The 16,990-nt window shown below is 39.2% G+C and overlaps 1 protein-coding gene across 1 annotated transcript in view; it reads right to left on the bottom strand.

Annotated features, from left to right (window-relative positions):
• The window catches only part of ak5 (adenylate kinase 5), an 80,937-nt gene that overhangs the window by 6,501 nt on the left and 57,446 nt on the right, over window positions 1–16,990 (bottom strand). Inside the window, exons 9-11 of the mRNA XM_061045130.1 lie at window positions 16,071–16,116; window positions 14,545–14,589; window positions 6,217–6,380 (exon numbers count right to left, since the gene is read on the bottom strand). Coding sequence (XP_060901113.1) covers window positions 6,217–6,380; window positions 14,545–14,589; window positions 16,071–16,116 — 255 coding nt within the window. The remainder of the gene's footprint in view (window positions 1–6,216; window positions 6,381–14,544; window positions 14,590–16,070; window positions 16,117–16,990) is intronic.

Here is a 16,990-nt window from a genome sequence, read left to right as displayed (position 1 = left end):
TGCATTACTCATTGTGAAACTTTGCCATGGTTAACTGAACACAGAAGCTCTTTAAGCAGCATGTTGTGAATCTCTTTGTTAGATTTATAAATTGATCTTCCTACTGATGGACTTGTCTGATTCTGTGGGTCATATAGAGGCATCGGTATTAATTTCAGTTTGTCCATAACCAGCTAAAAAGTCCTCACAGTACACCTTTAACTCAAGAATTTGACCTCTCTTTTCGCATAGTGGCACAGAGTCACATTGGTATGGCAAAGGTACTTTCTCAAAATGTTGCTACAAAGTTGGAACAGCTGAATTTGATAAATTGTCTTGGCTCATGTAGCATTAAGGAGACCCTACTCTAGAAACAAGGTGCCTGTCAAGAACTCTAAAAATGGCTCCTTCTCCAACAAATAAACAAATATTAGATTAGAAGGAGACTAAGCACCTTGGTTGGCATTCACCTGGCATCCACCAAACCCTGCACCGTCCATCAGACTGCAGGATAATGATGTCTGATCCGTCACTCCAACTTCAAGTTTTGACTGCTTCAGAGTAAAGTAGTTGCACGGAATACTTTCTTCCAGCCAACACTTGGCAAAGCACATGATGACCCCTGGCTTTCTTTGAGCTGCTTGGCATTTTTCAGGAAGTTCCCAGACCACAGTTGCTGTGCTGATATTATCTTTAAAGGCAATTTGGCACTCTGTTGTGGGTAATGAAATTAATAATCGTCAATTTTTAATTACATTTTTTATCCTTACATGTTCATCCAAGAACATCCACTTCACACTACTAGCACTTACAGTTCACCTGAGCACATGTAGAAGGGCACACATTTCAATAACGGAATATTTTTTGTGTGTGAGCCTACAACTACTTTTCAGCCGTATTGTTTGTTATTGAAGATTTCATGCCCATGTTTTATTTTGTCTTTAAGCCATGTTTATTTGCTAAAACACCTGAGCTCAATATGGTGACTTTTGGATGTTTACAGTAGTCACAAAGAACATAAAGTTATAGAGCAGTTATATTTTGTCAAACACTACCACATGATATCCTATCATCTCACGTAAAGCTGAAACACTTAATGCTGGTTGTGATTTTGTATCACATAGTGTTTGTAATGTATTCTGCTGTAAACCAGGGTAATTGTACCTTGTTTGTACCTGTGTTGGATTATCACCTTTTTCTTAAATCAACGCCTCTCACTTAGCAACGATTACAAACTCACACATCATAAAAAGGGGGTTGGGAGTGACTATGTTTATGAACACTTTGGACATAATAATCCTAATGGGCTGTAAGCAGCTTAAGACAGCTGAGCCTTTGAGCAATCTGTTATCTTCACTGATCTGACGTAAAGTTCATCTATGCGTGGGTGTCTTTATATTGCTTGTGAATCTGCATCACCTTTTAAATCTTAAACTAATGGAAGGCCAGGAACTTTATCTGCAGTTTCTAAATCAAGATATTACCAAGCGCCCTGTGCTACGAGATGCTTTCATTTGAATTTCTGTACTGTCTTAAAATGAGATTATTTTATCTCCGGTTGAGTGCACACCTGCGTTTACTTTGAAAGAAAATGTATTTCTAGTAGATTGAAGGTTACAACTACTTCCTCAAGGATATGATCAAATATTCCCATATTTCATCCCTCCAAGGCTAAATGATAAATTTTCAAATCCAAGGATTTCAGCTGACAGCTCGTCTTTTTTTTCCTCTTTCTCTTTGAGGCCACTGGTTTTATCCACATCCAGACCATGCAAAACCTGCTGCAGGTTCAAATGTAGCACGTTATACAGTACACTGACCCTCTGTTCTGTTATTTTTGTGCAATTCTTGAAAGGTCTGCAGGCTGCAACCACATCATATCTCACTATGTGTTATTCTCCCCACGATAACAATGCACTGAGACGGACTGAGCAGACAATTTGTCAGAGAGTTTTCTCTCCACACTGCAGTTCAATCGATAGAAATGTATGTGGGAAGAAGCCGCTCAGTGTGAAGATTGCCTGTTCCTGAGATCCCCTCAGAAAAACTGTACAGAAAGAGCACATGAGAAACAACCGCTGCCAGAGAAGGCTCGCAAAGGCTTTAAATCATCTGTGACTTTTATTTACCTTTGCTGCAGACACACTATGTCAGTGACAGATATGTAAGGTTTCTCATTTTGAGGAGGGGCCTCAAATAAAGCAGGAGCCATAGTGATTACGTATTTATCTATTTTTTCCCCTTGAATTATATTTCTCTGGAATTAAATGTCAACCAGGACAACCTGGTACAACAGAAATGAGTTAAAACCAGCAGGTAGATTTCTCTCAGTGGTCGTTGTTGACTGTAAGAAATACTTTTACTTTGTTTGATTTTCCAGTGACCAACAGACTGATGGCTGTGTACAAGAACAAATCGTTCCATAACACCTCCCTGAAGACATGAAAGCGTGAAATGCAGGTACCAGTTTGTCAGGTAAAGGATGGACAAGCTGCTGCACTAGATGACTTTTAAAGTTTGACGTGTGTCGAGTCCAATCAATATTTGTGACTCATCCATGTCCTTAAATCCATACACACTCCCAGCCAGCTGAAGAGACGTGTGTGCATACATACATGTAGCCTACCTTTGAACATGTGAAGCTGAGGATGTCTCGTGTGTGTGAGTGTCGTGACAAGCAAGACTTGTGGACCATACAGTCCAATCAAACGCATCCATGAAAAAGACGAGGTCGTTGTTGATGAATAATAATCGGCCATAGTAAAATGCATCCTGATCTCTGTCGTCATTATCAGGAGTTTGGAGGCTGAAAATGAGACCAGGAAGTTGAATATTTCTCAGCTCATCTTGTCACAGAGCGTTTCTGATGTCAGAAGATTTTACATATTTCACTGAGAGGTGAGAAGTGGAAACATATGTGCCAGTCTCTAAGTCATTTACAGGAAGAAACAATGAAAACGGTTTTCTGTGAGTACATTACAAATGAAATCATCAGATTTTAACATGATCATTATTATAACTCAACAGTTCTGGTTATGTTAAAGTGAAAAGGATTTGTCTGACTGATGGGCACGTTTTACCTGCTTGTCTGGAGGCTAGGCTTCACTTTGGCTAAGTCCTTAAAAGCTTCTCGCATCCTGTTACAGCTGAAGTCTAAAAACACAGTCCTGGATTTGGGGTTGGCAAATTTAGATTTCGGGGGAAGGGGGGGCATGCAACCCTACGCTGTCCCCCCTGGACATGGTGGGGTGGGGGGCAGTGTCGGGTCCTCCTTATCTGTCAGTTTTGTCATTAAACAGCTTTGATATTTCCTTCAGTACCCGTTCCTCCTTAAGTGTATGTCAGGATTCCTTACGTAAAAGTTGAGCTGTGTGACATGAAATATACAGAGCTTTAAGCATATGCCATTTTGATTGCAGAGGGATGTTTCATTATTTTATTATTGATTCATTCATTTTAACTGAGACGAGACACTGCTGTATACGAGTTTGTTAATACTTCCTCTAACTCACATTTCTCTCATCGAAATAAATCTTGTGTTTTCAAGTAAGCTAATGCTTATATGTAACCCTGACAATCAAACTCAACGTAGGTGCACTAGGTTTTTCATGTTTCTTTCCTCGGTGTACATTTTGACCCGTTGCTGAAAGCAGATTCTAAATGATGGACCGTCATTGGGATAATCCCCAGAGGTTCATGACTGTCGTTGAATAGTGCCATGAATATCTATTTGTAGAATTGATTAACTGCACTTCAGTTATGAAAACACACCCTGATGTTGTTGTCCCCAGAGTCACACTGCTAGTGTTGCTGAAAATGCATAATTATGATAACGCTATGCACAGTGGACCGGGCGAGCTCCCCTATGTAATCCTATTATATTGATATATAATTACATTGCATATTTTTGACCTTTAACATGAAGGAATAATGAATATGCAGAGTGTGCTGCTTGAAGACTGTTTTCACATTTAGCTGCTGAGGTTAAAATGTTCTCTTATTGCAGCTGCATGAGTTAAAGAATACTGCTAAAAATCTTCATGACACAAACACTGAAGATCATGGCAGTGAAGTAGGACAGAGCTGGATTGTGATATGTTTTGAGATAGTTCATGAAGTCACAATCATTTTTCTTCAATCTTATCAGTATAAATAGAAGAATAACTTTGTATGTCTCTGAAGTTTAAACCAAACCTACTCAAATGCAGCGTTTAGTACAGATTGAGGTACTCTTACTTTAACTGAATAATTGTATTTTATGCAACTTAGTCTTTACAACACTACATTTCAGACGCAAAAATAATAATTTTGTCGACATTTTCCAACAAACTACTAATTTCACAATTTAAAAGCATCAGTATATCGTTCCAATAGTTTGATATTTATCATTATAATACAACTCTTTGAAGGTTACTGTTCAATGTTTTACAAACTTTTTTCTGTTATGACGCTGCTATCTCTTTTAGCTGTAACAGAGTATTTTTACTAGAGCCCGACCAATTAATCGGCCAGCCGAATATCGGCATCGGCTAATTTTATCACAGATATGCGCAGATATTACTATTTTTATTCACCTGTCAGATAGAATTTCATTGTATTAAACTGGACGTTCTCTTTCACAGCCAGAGGGCGCTATATGGATTACATCATCACCTCTCCAGAGTGTCAAGCTGTGATGCACGTACATGCGCAGTTACTTTCCAGTTTGTCTTCTTTGTAAATCTTTCCAAGTGTATCATAACTGCATTTGAGGGATAAACACAATACATTTATATCCATATCTCTAAAGATCAAACTTGGATCTAAGAAAGTTATCGGCCGATTTAATGCTATCATTTTTTTTTCTCCCCAAAATTCATATCGGTATTGACCCCAAAAATCCCTTATCGGTTTGGGCCTTATTGTTTACAGCTAATTTTCTTTACATTTACGAAATAAAAGCCTTCTTTGTCCTTTGATTTAATCATGTCTGGAGGGAATCTGTAAGATAAATGATTATCTAAAGAGGACTGAGGGAGTCAAAGTTATGAGCTCTCTGATATTAATGACATCTTATAAATCTTATATATGGCATCGCTTTAGTGGCTTGAACAGTGTGTCATAAATTTTTAATGTTAGTTTTTACTCTAGTATGAGCTCATAAACATAAAACAGTGAATTTTATTAAGATTTTGTGTTTGCACAGAGGCTGCTGTGCATCTTCAATAAACTATGCGTCATGTTGTCTTCTCAGGAAATGTGTTAAGATTTATCTGGCTTACAGTTTCTGTTTGCAGCTTAGACAGCCCTGCCTCTGTCTGGTACAGAGTGTATAGATGTGCAATCTCCATTAAAACCATTTCAAGCACCCTTGACTGTTTTCAGCTGCGGTCCCACCTCTTCTGTTTATTTCATTAGACCCTTGGCAGGAAAACCATTTATTTATTATGAGGTTTTTTGTTGGTCTGAGAGCTGTGGTGGGTGTTTTTTTTCCCATTTTCACTGACATCATGCAGGAATTTATCCGTCTGCATTGTTTGACATCTTCATCTGTCCGTCTTTATTAATTTTCCTCTATTAAAGGCCCATATTTGTTGGACCATGCTGCTGCATCGTGACTGCAGTCACCTGTCAATCAAACAGTGTGGGTGGTTTTGTGACATCCCTATTCTTTGAAATTTATGTTCAGCCAAATTTGTGATCACTGCTGGTACTCTTATCTTGCTTTTAGTAATTCCAAACACTCTCCATTTAAGAAAGTATCCCTGCACATATCATTATGCAATATTTGCATTTGAGTGCTTTTGGCCTGGTCTCAGCTTGTTTTTCGTCTTTGCAATGCAAAACTACTTTTAGAAAATGAGCAGTAATGCAAAAAAACCCCAAACAAAACTGAATTAGGGTGCTGTTTTAGCTCTGTCTGTAGAGCAGGTGCCCCTTTTACAGACGCATAGTCACATATCTCTGGATTGACGAATGACAATTTGGTGCCTGTACCACACTCTCTCTTTCCCACATTTTCTCTCTCTCTTCAGCTGTCCTATTTAAAAAGGCAAACATATATATATATATTTAAATTATAATATGGGAATTCAACAGTTTCTTTATTCATATTTCTTCAGGCTCTGATAAAAGAAACATTTAGATGGGGATATAGATTGGGGAAAACCAGTCCCAGCACCTGCGCCCTCTTTCACCTCACAGCTCTATAATTGCAGCTCTTGTCCTCTGATAGCAGAGCTAATGTGCCGTACTGACCTCCGGCAGCTGCTCTCCTCTCTCCAGGACATCCCGCAGGCGTCGTCCTCTGTCGCTCTGAGACTTCAGCTCAGTACACAGCAGGTCACCCAGCGTGACCCGACGCAGGCCGAACCGCTCCTCAATCCGCTCGCACTGCAGAGATTTACCAGATCCTGGACCACCTGAGAGAGCACACACACAAAGACACACAAAGAAATGGATGGGATGATATACGAGAGGGACCAGATTGCAGGTGGGCAGGTGACCTGTGTGTGTGGCCTGAGTAAAGGTCTGATTTATAGCCAGGGGCCGAGAGCCAGGTTATTATCACATGATGATTATCCACCCTTCTCTTCTCTTGTTGAACCTGCTCCTTAGTTCAACACAAACACAATCGCACACAACCACACAGATATGTTTGCTGTTTTATACATCTGAGGTCCCCCCAATGCTACCTCTTCTAGCACTTAACCTTAAATCAGTTGCAGAATGTAACCATGTAGCTCAATAGTATAGTACAAACAAATCAGAGGTACTTATACCTTTGCTGAGTATTTTCTTTTCATGACATTTGCCACCTCTACTCTCCTCCTCCCCCTCTTCTGGTGTATAATTTAAACTGGTTTTTGCAAAAGGCAGTATAGAAATAGTTTAAAAATCGCACACGTACACACAAACAAAGAGCTGAAGATACCTTACAGATGAGAGGTGCACATCTGAAAAACATTTGTCTTTTGAATTAAACCTCAAAAGAAATCAAAACCACCAACAGTTTAGTAATTGAATTTATTCTAATATCTGTGAAAGAAATCCCGGCAGTCCGTCCACTCCACTTCTCAACTGAAATGTCTGGTGGTGTTTTTATTACAGGTTAACTGTATTACACGGCCATGAGGCTAGGAAGTGGTGATTTATCATAACCAGCCTTGGGCCTAGTAATAAAACTCATGATGTGCATCACATTCATCAATATTCTCCTCGACGGCCATCTTCAGCCAGCATTCTGAAACAAACATCCTCATCGGACAGATACAAGCCAGGCTCAGTTTAGGGGCCGTTACTGTCAGAAAAGGTCCATAAGAAATCATGAGACGAGCAGTAATGGATTCATTCATTGTGTATTCAACACACATTCACTATTTTTGCCAGCATCAAAGTGCTGCACAGCCTCCCCCCACGCCTCCTCACTGAAGTATTCACCTCTACTGCTTGACATCTCGGGCAGGAAGGGAAATAATGACCCACCATGTCTGAAGCGAAAGCCCAGAGAAGCTTGTTAGTGTGGTTAGTCGGGTCAAACTAAAGCCTTCCTTATGAACCAGCTCTGTATGCAGAGACAGCTTTTACTTTCTGAGACCATTATAAATTAAGATGAACTCACATTGCAAGTCAGTGTTTTAGATAAAATGAGGTGTATCCATATTGCACCATTTCTTTTCCTATCTGCTTTTGCTGTTTGTGTTCTGACTCCCAAATTGAGTAAATTGACTTATTATCTATTTATTTGGTGCCTTATTAGCTTCTCTTGAATTGTCTAAAATTGTGTAAACCAGCTGTCTTGGAATCTTTAGGCCACTTTGGGCCATTGGAAACAACCTATTAGTGTTGTTCATTTGTATTGTTGATGTCCAACCTATTCATCTTAGTCCAATATTAACTGGGCTTAGCTCCACTTTTGGTTTCCGCCATCTTTTGAAGGAAATATGTGACTCTCTAGTTGCCTAGAGAGGAGGCCAACTGTGACGACATCGACAGCTGTTCCTGAGATCTCTAATTGGTATAGAAACCATCGTAAAATCATTGTTATCAAACAAAACCATCGTCATTACCATCATCATCATCATCATCATCATCATCATCAATATCAAAACCATCATCATTATTAAGGTATTCATGAAAGAGCTGGGTCTTTAGCTTTTTCTTAAAGGTGCAAAGGGACTCTGCAGATCCAATGGAGTTAGGAAGTAAGCTCTGAAGTGACACATGGATTGTATTACTGTAGATGGAGAAATGGCAGTAGACAGAGATGAAATAAGGAAAAGTAGAACAGACGAACATATAGTAATTTAATTTGTGAATCCATTTCTGCTACGTGAATTGTAACATTATTCTTCCTCAGTTCATCAGCAGGTAATGCTTTTATAAAATAATAAATCAGCCTGAATGACAAATGGGTTTCAGATAAGACAAGCTGCTCACCTCTGCTCATTTAAAGGCTTTAGTTATAGTCATAAATTTTCACACATTTCTAATGATCACCAGCAGGATATTGCAAAGTGCAAAAATGTATTTATTGAGCGCTGGAATTCAAAGAATAGATTCAATCTGCTGTATGGATTTTTCCTTCCAATGTCACCATGTATTAAGTAAAAAAAAATGCAGGCTTTTCTTTGTGGATGTGAAAATGATTTACTGTTGAGTAAACATTGACTGTAGAAGGATGAGCATATAGTGCCTGGATTTCAGATGCTGGCTTCTGCAGAGACTCAGGGTTTGGATTTGTGCTTACTGTCATACTGAGAGTTGCTTTGAGCCACAAATCATACATTTCTCTCTGCATTTTTGGTGACAAATGGGATCCAAGATGAGTGCAAGTGACAGCTACCAGGGCTGTATGTTTGAACCTAGCAGACCTGTCAATCAAAAAGAGCTGCTGTCATTGCTCTCTTAAAGTCTAATTATCCTGGTGGAGGTGTAAGCAGAAGAAATATCTCAGATTGGAGAAGTAAAGATTAACCAACTCAGGGAACAAACTCAGTAATAATGACACTAGAACACTAGAACATTAAATATTATCAACATATATGTTTGTACGAGGTTGATTCTACACCCTATGTATCTGTATAAAAATATATAATCAAACTGCTTCAGGCTTATATGTATTAATAGTAATATTTATACAGCTAGAAAACCTACATACTTAAACTTCCAGCTCACATACACAAATGTTAGACATTATTATGATGCAATATTGGGTGCTTCACATTACCCTTGCCTAAATCCAATAATTTAGAGAGAACAGTCATGCATATGGTAATGTTGAACTGGAATTAACTGCCACTAAATTTAACCCAGATCACTGATAAAAAAAGAAGAAGTCTGCATTTGGTCTGCATGTAACATCTTGTATTTGAATGCGAATGATATTTGATTGACTAAGAAGTCAGGTTTGAATGCTCCTTAGGTTGTTTTACCATCTATGTGTTCATGACACTGTGGTTTGTGTCAATCCTTTATTTGTCTGTGATTGTATTTTATTTTTATTTTTATGTAATGCTGTGAATTTGGTTGATCAGGTTTTGTGATGTTCCCCGTCTTGTTTTCTTTGTATGGACCCCAGGAAGAATAGTTGTTAACTAATGGGGATCCAATGTAAATAAATACATTTCTGTCAGAAAGCTGTGAGCAGATCATGTTTAACCAAACTTAGAAAGTTTTTGGTGGTGAGAGCAATGCCATGTATGTCATAACCAGGATAAGGCTCATGACCGGGATACTCAGGACCAAGTAAACATACTCTCTTAAGTCCGTATAGCATGTGTAATAAAGGGGATAATGTTTGGGGAGCGTGGTTATCGTGGAGGAACCCCTCCCCATGGTGGACCCTGTCGGGGTTGCATTCTGTGATAACCTGCTCACAATACATTTTCATATTGTCATACAAGTTTTTCTTGTATTGTGCAGGCCAAAACCATTACTATCACTGCCAGTAACAGCAACTCTACAACATCATCAATTTGGCCACATTATTCCACTGCTGACAATAGTTTTAAATAGTCTTTGTTTGACTTACAGGTTTACTACAAACCTCACACATTTAAAAAAGAAAAATCAAAACTACTAAAACTGCTTATCTTCAATTTAGGACAGCAACAGAATTACTGACATCAATCGTATCACCGACAGCAGGTTATTCTCTATTAAAACTAAGCCTGAAACGTGTGAAATTGATAATTTTCTTCACTCTGCAGGGAGACAGATATGAGGTTGATAGAAGTGAGAGAGAGAGAGAGAGATGGGATGAGAAAATGAAGGAGCGAAAATGAGCGCAGAGAGAAGAGAAACCTCACATATCCCCCAGGCATCGCCACTTTCTCACCAAAAAGGTGCAGCACCACTTACAATCAGCAGCAGAGTGCTGAGGTTCCCATATGATCATGTCTCCATGCCAGAATCTGTTGCGTACAATTAGAAATAAAGTATTACAATTCACAATAGATATGTAACATTCTACAAACCAACACATCCTTAAACGATAACTATATATCCCTAAATGAAGGAGAACGGGAGGGAAGGCAGTGAGAGGGGAAGACGGAGTGTCTGTCTCTTAAATTGAGGAATGGTTGCCATATCTTATAGAATTTCCGAGTGGTGCCGTTTTTGGTGTTCTTCGGCTTCTCCAGCTCGAGATGATACGTGGCCGCTCTGACCCATTGTGTATGCGAAGGTGGTGATGTTGATTTTCTATTGAGGCGGATTAGACGGCGGGCTTGAAGAAATGAGGAAGCTATTGCCTTTGATTGAGAGTCAGGGAGAAATACCCCTGCTGGGCTCATTCCAGAAATGCCAGTGATTGGGTCTGGAATGATATTGATTCTTCACAAGTGACAGAATGTCCAGAAAATAGACGAGCAAAATGACCTCAGCGCTGGTCATGACCAAAACGTATGAAAAGGAGTAGCAGGGGGCCTGGTGAAATCTCACACATGTTGGGTCGACATCTGGGTACAACTGAGCAAGCCTACTGATGCAAAAGTGTAAGCGGTGAAAGATTTTAAAATTGAAGACCATGGCGAATACGAATAGAGGAGGAATGTATGGATGCAATGGCAAAACACCAGGAACTTTCAGTTATCTCTCCCACAATTTTTGGATGGTTTAAAGCATTTACTCTTATGAAACTCTTAAAAACAATAACTTAAGAACAATAATGCTACCCAGAACAGATTTACTAGAAATATATTTATTTTAATAAGAGGTTAAGAAAGAGTTCACGTATTAATTCAGATGTTTTAAAAAAATCTATCTCCATGTTTATGTCAGTGTTTTTAATGATTGGCAACATGCAGGAGGAATAAGTAGGGCAAGTTTGCATCAGCCACTGAACCTATAGTAACTCATTTACATGTTTCTAAACAAACGTATGCTTGCAACAGTCAGACATATTGTTTATAATTTAATAGCTTTTTTTGAATAGATTTCAGGATCATTTTGATTTTTGTATGACATATAGTATGTTTTTACCAAAACACATTACTTTGGTTTGGTGTTTCCTTTGACTCCAAACTGGGTATGTATCATCTTCCCATCAGCTACTTTAAACTCTTATATAATGCTGCTATAATCCTTTTCTCCCCCATGTTACTACTTCATTGCTTGAAGATGGTACCCATCAGCATTTTCAGAGAGCTGATAGCTGATGGACAACTCTGAACCCTTCTTAACCTTTTAAAAGAGCGGAGTGGACCGAGAAGCAGCATCAGCAGCAGTGGTGGAGCAGCTTTACAAAAGAGTGGAGCAGAGTGGTGTGATTGGAGGAGGGGAGGTTGGCGTTAACTTTATATAGAGAAGCGAGAAGTCCTCCAGTTGTGTCACAGAGTACTTCATATGCATATGGAGTCTAAACTGACCCGGCTTGAAAATAAACCCTCAACTTTGAGGATATACAAACATGATCATACCAAGGTCATCTTTGAGTGCGTCTCATGGATAACACAAACACATCGCACGGTTTCAAGGTAAAGAGTCAGCAAGAGAAACAGTTACTTCACTTCAGTACTTTTATTTTCACTAAATAATTTAGTCCCCATGTTCCATGCTGAGAAGACTTTTTCAACTTGCGTTTTGAAAGTGCTTTTCGAAGATTGAAAGTGCTCTAAATAAAGCAAAGTGGAAGGGTTCATCTGAAGTCTGACGATGTTAAAGGTCCTGTGGGGAGTTTTTCACTGTTCATGAAACAGACAGAAATTTAGAGGCATGCCACTTTGTGAACATCAACAGCTAACTAGACCACAGGGTAGATGTCAGACAAAGTGAGTTGCATTACTCTGCTGAAAATTGAAAGAGACTTTATTGACATTGTTCTTGGCCAAGATTCACAGTGAGTGATGTTTTTGTTTAAAAAATGACATCGTCGAGGTGGGCTTCCCGGGTCGAGTCCCATCCTCAGCTCCTGTCCAGCATGTCAGTCTCTCTCTCTCTCCTTGATTTTCTACTCTAGTCACCTTCTGTCTCAAAAATAAAGGCATAAAAGCCCCAAAATAGATCTTAAAAAAAAAAAAAAGAAAAACGACAGGTCGCCAAAATCAACACTAGCCAAAAGTTCCTCACAGGAGCTTTATAATAAAAAAGTTACTTTGTGAAAGTGTGATAGCGAACTTATTAGGCAGTTCGACAGCCAAGTTACTTTGAGAGACTCTCAAACTGCACTAGCTAAACTTATCATATGTTGAATGAATATTTCATCGAAGGACATTCTGTGATGTGAAAGCTGTTGAACCCACTGAAAATCCTAAAACTGTTCTTCAGATTCTTCTTACCGGAAGCAGGTGGCTGTTTTCCTGTGCTGCCTGCTCAGCACTGAACAGCATACAGACAAAGTAATCAACTAGCTAGTGAATAAAGTTGAACATTTTGCAGCTAAAGAGCCAAATGTTTATCTCAGGAGTTGGTGGAGAACAAAACAGAGCTAAAAGAAGAGCGACTATTTTACTGACCTTCAGAAAAACAAAAAAAAAACACGACTTCAAATCAATGTTACTCTTCATGCTAGGTGTTTAAAGACAATCTCATGAAACTGTTTTTCTGAACAATTGAGAGACACATTATCCAAAGAGGTTCCGCGGGGATTTGTGGCGTTGATTTGAACACTTAAACACAAAGTTCTGAGGGTCTGACAGTAAGCACTGCAATAAACCTTTACCAACTGAATCTTTGGTAATTTGTTCACGGGAGCAGAGTGAGCAGTGGTTAATGGGAACTGTGTGTGTCTCAGATCTTTCATTAACCTTCATCTCTCTGTCCTGTTGAAATGAACAGTGAGAGCCGCACACCGACTCACTGGACTCTCACTGCATACTAAGTGATCCCATGAAAACGCAACACTCTGCCTCAGGGGGTGTGGAAGTGAGTAAATGCATTTACTCTTAAGCAACGACTGAGAGCTATTTGATTTTAATTTTGTGAAATATCTTCAATTTTCTGTCTACTGATTGGGCACTTTTTTTTTATCCCTTTAATTCTACTGCAAGTCAATATTAAAGTAACCTGGGATAGTCATCATTACTTAACTGCTGCTTTATAATTAAAGTCACTTTAAAGTTTATGATTCTGGATTTAAGGTCTAATGATTTAAGTCTCATAAACATTGGTGTAATAAGAAAACAAAAATTCCAGGGTAGGGTTCAATCATCAAATTGTCCCTGAATGTTGAAAAACCCTGTAAACATATTTCTATAGTGTCATGAAGAGAAAATAACTAGCACATACTTGCAGAGAGTTTCTGCTTTAGAAATGACCGGCAAAGAGTACCTGGTGGACTAGTGGTTAGTTCACATGCCCCATGTCCAGAGGTTGTAGTCCTCGAGGTGAGCAGGCCAGATTCAAGTCTGACCTGTGACTCCTTTATTACGTACATGTCATTACTCTCTCTCTCTCTCCCTCCCTCCCCAGTTCCCTACTCTATCCACTGTCCTGTTTTAAAAAAAAAGGAATAAAAAGCCCTCCAATAAATCTTACACAAAAAAGAAATGAAACAATGATTGATGTGAGAAAAGTCTGTTCATTTTGATCGATCACGACGTTCCTTAAAAAATCAACTGAAGGAGTTCTGAAAAACAGCGCGAGTTTCAGCTCAGTGACACAAATTGATATCATCAAAAGAGGTTTAGAGTTCTCCTGTGCGGGAGAATGTTGCTTATCCTTTGAAAATGAACCCAAAGAGGATAAAAAGGTGTAATCTTGCATGCACACCACAAAGGTGTTGGCATCTGGTAACAGAAAACATTAAGATGTGCTAACTGAACGAATCCATATTTGGATGGACTAGATTTTCATTTCAGAGTGATGATCGTTTTTATTTAAAAATGTGTCGTGACGATTATAAAATCAAGCTGTGCTCCTTGATGCAACTTTTTACAGTCTTCTGAAAACATGCACACAAAGGTAGCCCGATTCTTTCTTCATGCTTGACGTGTGTGAGTGTGTGGTGTTTGTGTGTAAGAGAACAGTGTAACAGTTTTACAGCTGCTGGCAGCTGATTACTATCCCACCCACAACTATGAGTGTGTGTGTGTGTGTGTGTGTGTGTGTGTGTGTGTGTGTGGATGTTCATCTTCATGTACTTACCCATCACAAAGATGACCTTTGGTTTCTTCTGTTCTGTACGATAACCTGTCAGAGGACAAACACAAAAAAGATCAGAGTTAAACATGCGGAGCGGAACAATTAAAGTGAAACTCTAACTTTCTCCTCCTTTCTCTCTGCCGTGCATGTGAGAGGTTGATCACACGGAGTATTTCTCACAGAATAAGAAGAGGAAGGTGACACTTTGGGTTCATTGTTAATGTATCCAACCTTCTTATATTGTGTGAAAGTAATCTGCAGATTGATGAAAATGATCAGAAGTTACACTCAAACAAAAGTAGTTTAAGCGGCTAAATAGGACAAAGCAATTACTTCATTAACTGTGTGCATTCAGCAGGTGCTCTTAAAAGGATGTTGAGTCATCAGTTAACTTTCTCCACCACTGAAAGAATGAATACAACATTTATACCAAAAGGGAAATCATCAAACTTGGCCTGCGCATTCATAGCACCTTTTAAATCTTCGACCACTGTAGGCACTTAACACTAATGGTAACGTTCAACCGTTCACACATTCATAACTGATGGCGAGGTCTGCAAACTGCCCCATTAAAATGTACTTCAATAAACTTAATCACACACACTAAATAAGGAAGCTATTCCTTTGTTAGCAATTTGGGGATCAATGTCTTGACTATTGAGTGCAGATAAAGATGAACAACGTGTCTCCGCCTCCTCCCGTTGTACCAAAGTGAAACCAAAATATTGAGAAAATGTTATTGTTTGACCCGTGTCCTGATCTGTTAACGTGAAGGAGCCACTCGGAAGGGGGAGCTCCAAATGTTTTGGCTTCACTTTTGGAGAGATTAAATGTCGTCCATCTTTTCGACAGTGCCAACATATCAAGTGTTTTTTTTTCTTTTTTTCACAACAGATGTCAAGATAAAGGTTGCAGGAGGAGGAGTGGCAGCTTGTGGGTACTTTAGCCATTCTGTGTGTGTGTGTGTGTGCTAGTTTCTGCTGTTCTTCAGAGTATTGTGCAGCTTTTTGGCCAGTATGTGCAAGCAGCAACCACACCCAACATGAGAACATTTTTCACAAAATATAAAATGCCACAGTGTCGCAGGGTTTGTTCTAGTTTAATCAGCTTGATGTCCTCCTCCTCCTCTCCCTTTCCTCTGCCTGCTGCACGAAGATGTACGTATATGGACAGCTAGCTGACGAGATAGCCATCATGTGTAACCAGCAACAGTGATTCAACAGTTGTGCTCTCCTCCACCTCTATTACACAATCTATACTGTTGATGCGGAGCAACACTGATGAAACACACACGCACACGACTACAGACAGAAGTTCACTCAGGCTTCTGATGAATTACATCTGCATGTGACATTTGCTCAGCTGAAACATCTCAGATAAAATGCTGAATAGCGTTGGCTGCTAGTTTATGTAAAAATGGCAGTATAGGGAATAACTGCTAATAATAGCTCTGGTAATAAGATGTGTTGGTGTTGTGCTCATGTTTTTATTTAAACTGTTACACACAATCAATCATTTCATAAACTCACTTTCTGATGTTCCTTCAGCAAACCCTATTTCTTCCTCCTCTTCAACCTGGAAAAAGAGAGAAATATGCAGATTTAGTTTTTTCCTCTACCTACACTTTACATACAGCCTTTTTACTTATTTTATTTGCTGGGTCATTAATATGCTTTCATCACAAAGGTTGTCGTCCACTCATCGTAATGACGGAGGCAGACATTACATCAATGCACTGTATGTTGACATCACAGCTGAAACAATTAGTCAAGGAATCAGTCATTTGCAAATCAATCTGCATCCTTCAAGGCTGGGAAAAGAAATGCCAAAAACTGTAATTCCTCAAGTGGCCACTTGAGGCTGGCTCCAAAAGTGAGTCAGTGCCAATAGGGACCCATATAAAAATGTTCAACTGAACAGCAGAAATAAACATCAATAAAACTATAATAAACAACAACAAAAAAACTGGACAAGGATAGATGTTAGTATAATGTTTTTGCCTCTAAGTATACGCATCATTTAGGTGTTGTTGCTTTGAGTGACACATTCATACTGCTAGTTGTTAGCTTAGCTAATTCTGTCACTGAACTTCACATCAGCTGTGTTTGTGTTGTCAGTTTCTTTGGAGTATTAGACAAATGGCTTGCTGTGTATTGGTCTGTTGGTCCATTGAAGAAGTTGGTGCTGCAAGTTTTTGGTACATTTATACATTAGCGCCTAGCAGCATCTACGCTCACAACAACAAAAAAACAGGCTTGTTAGCTTGTTCTCACTTTCTGACACATTGATTTATTTGTTCCTGTCAGTGGAAATGGAGTCAGCTTAACCCAAAAGAGACGACAGCAGGCCAGAGAGATGAAAACACCAGCTACAGCTCCCTAGTTTCTTGTTTTTCACACTGTACCCTCTCCATCTGGAGATGTAGGTAAGTGAGCAGTGGGTTCATTAT

This window comes from Labrus mixtus, chromosome 8 (assembly GCF_963584025.1).
Source record: "Labrus mixtus chromosome 8, fLabMix1.1, whole genome shotgun sequence".
Lineage (NCBI taxonomy): Eukaryota > Metazoa > Chordata > Actinopteri > Labriformes > Labridae > Labrus > Labrus mixtus.
This window is presented reverse-complemented; position numbering and strand designations above follow the sequence as displayed.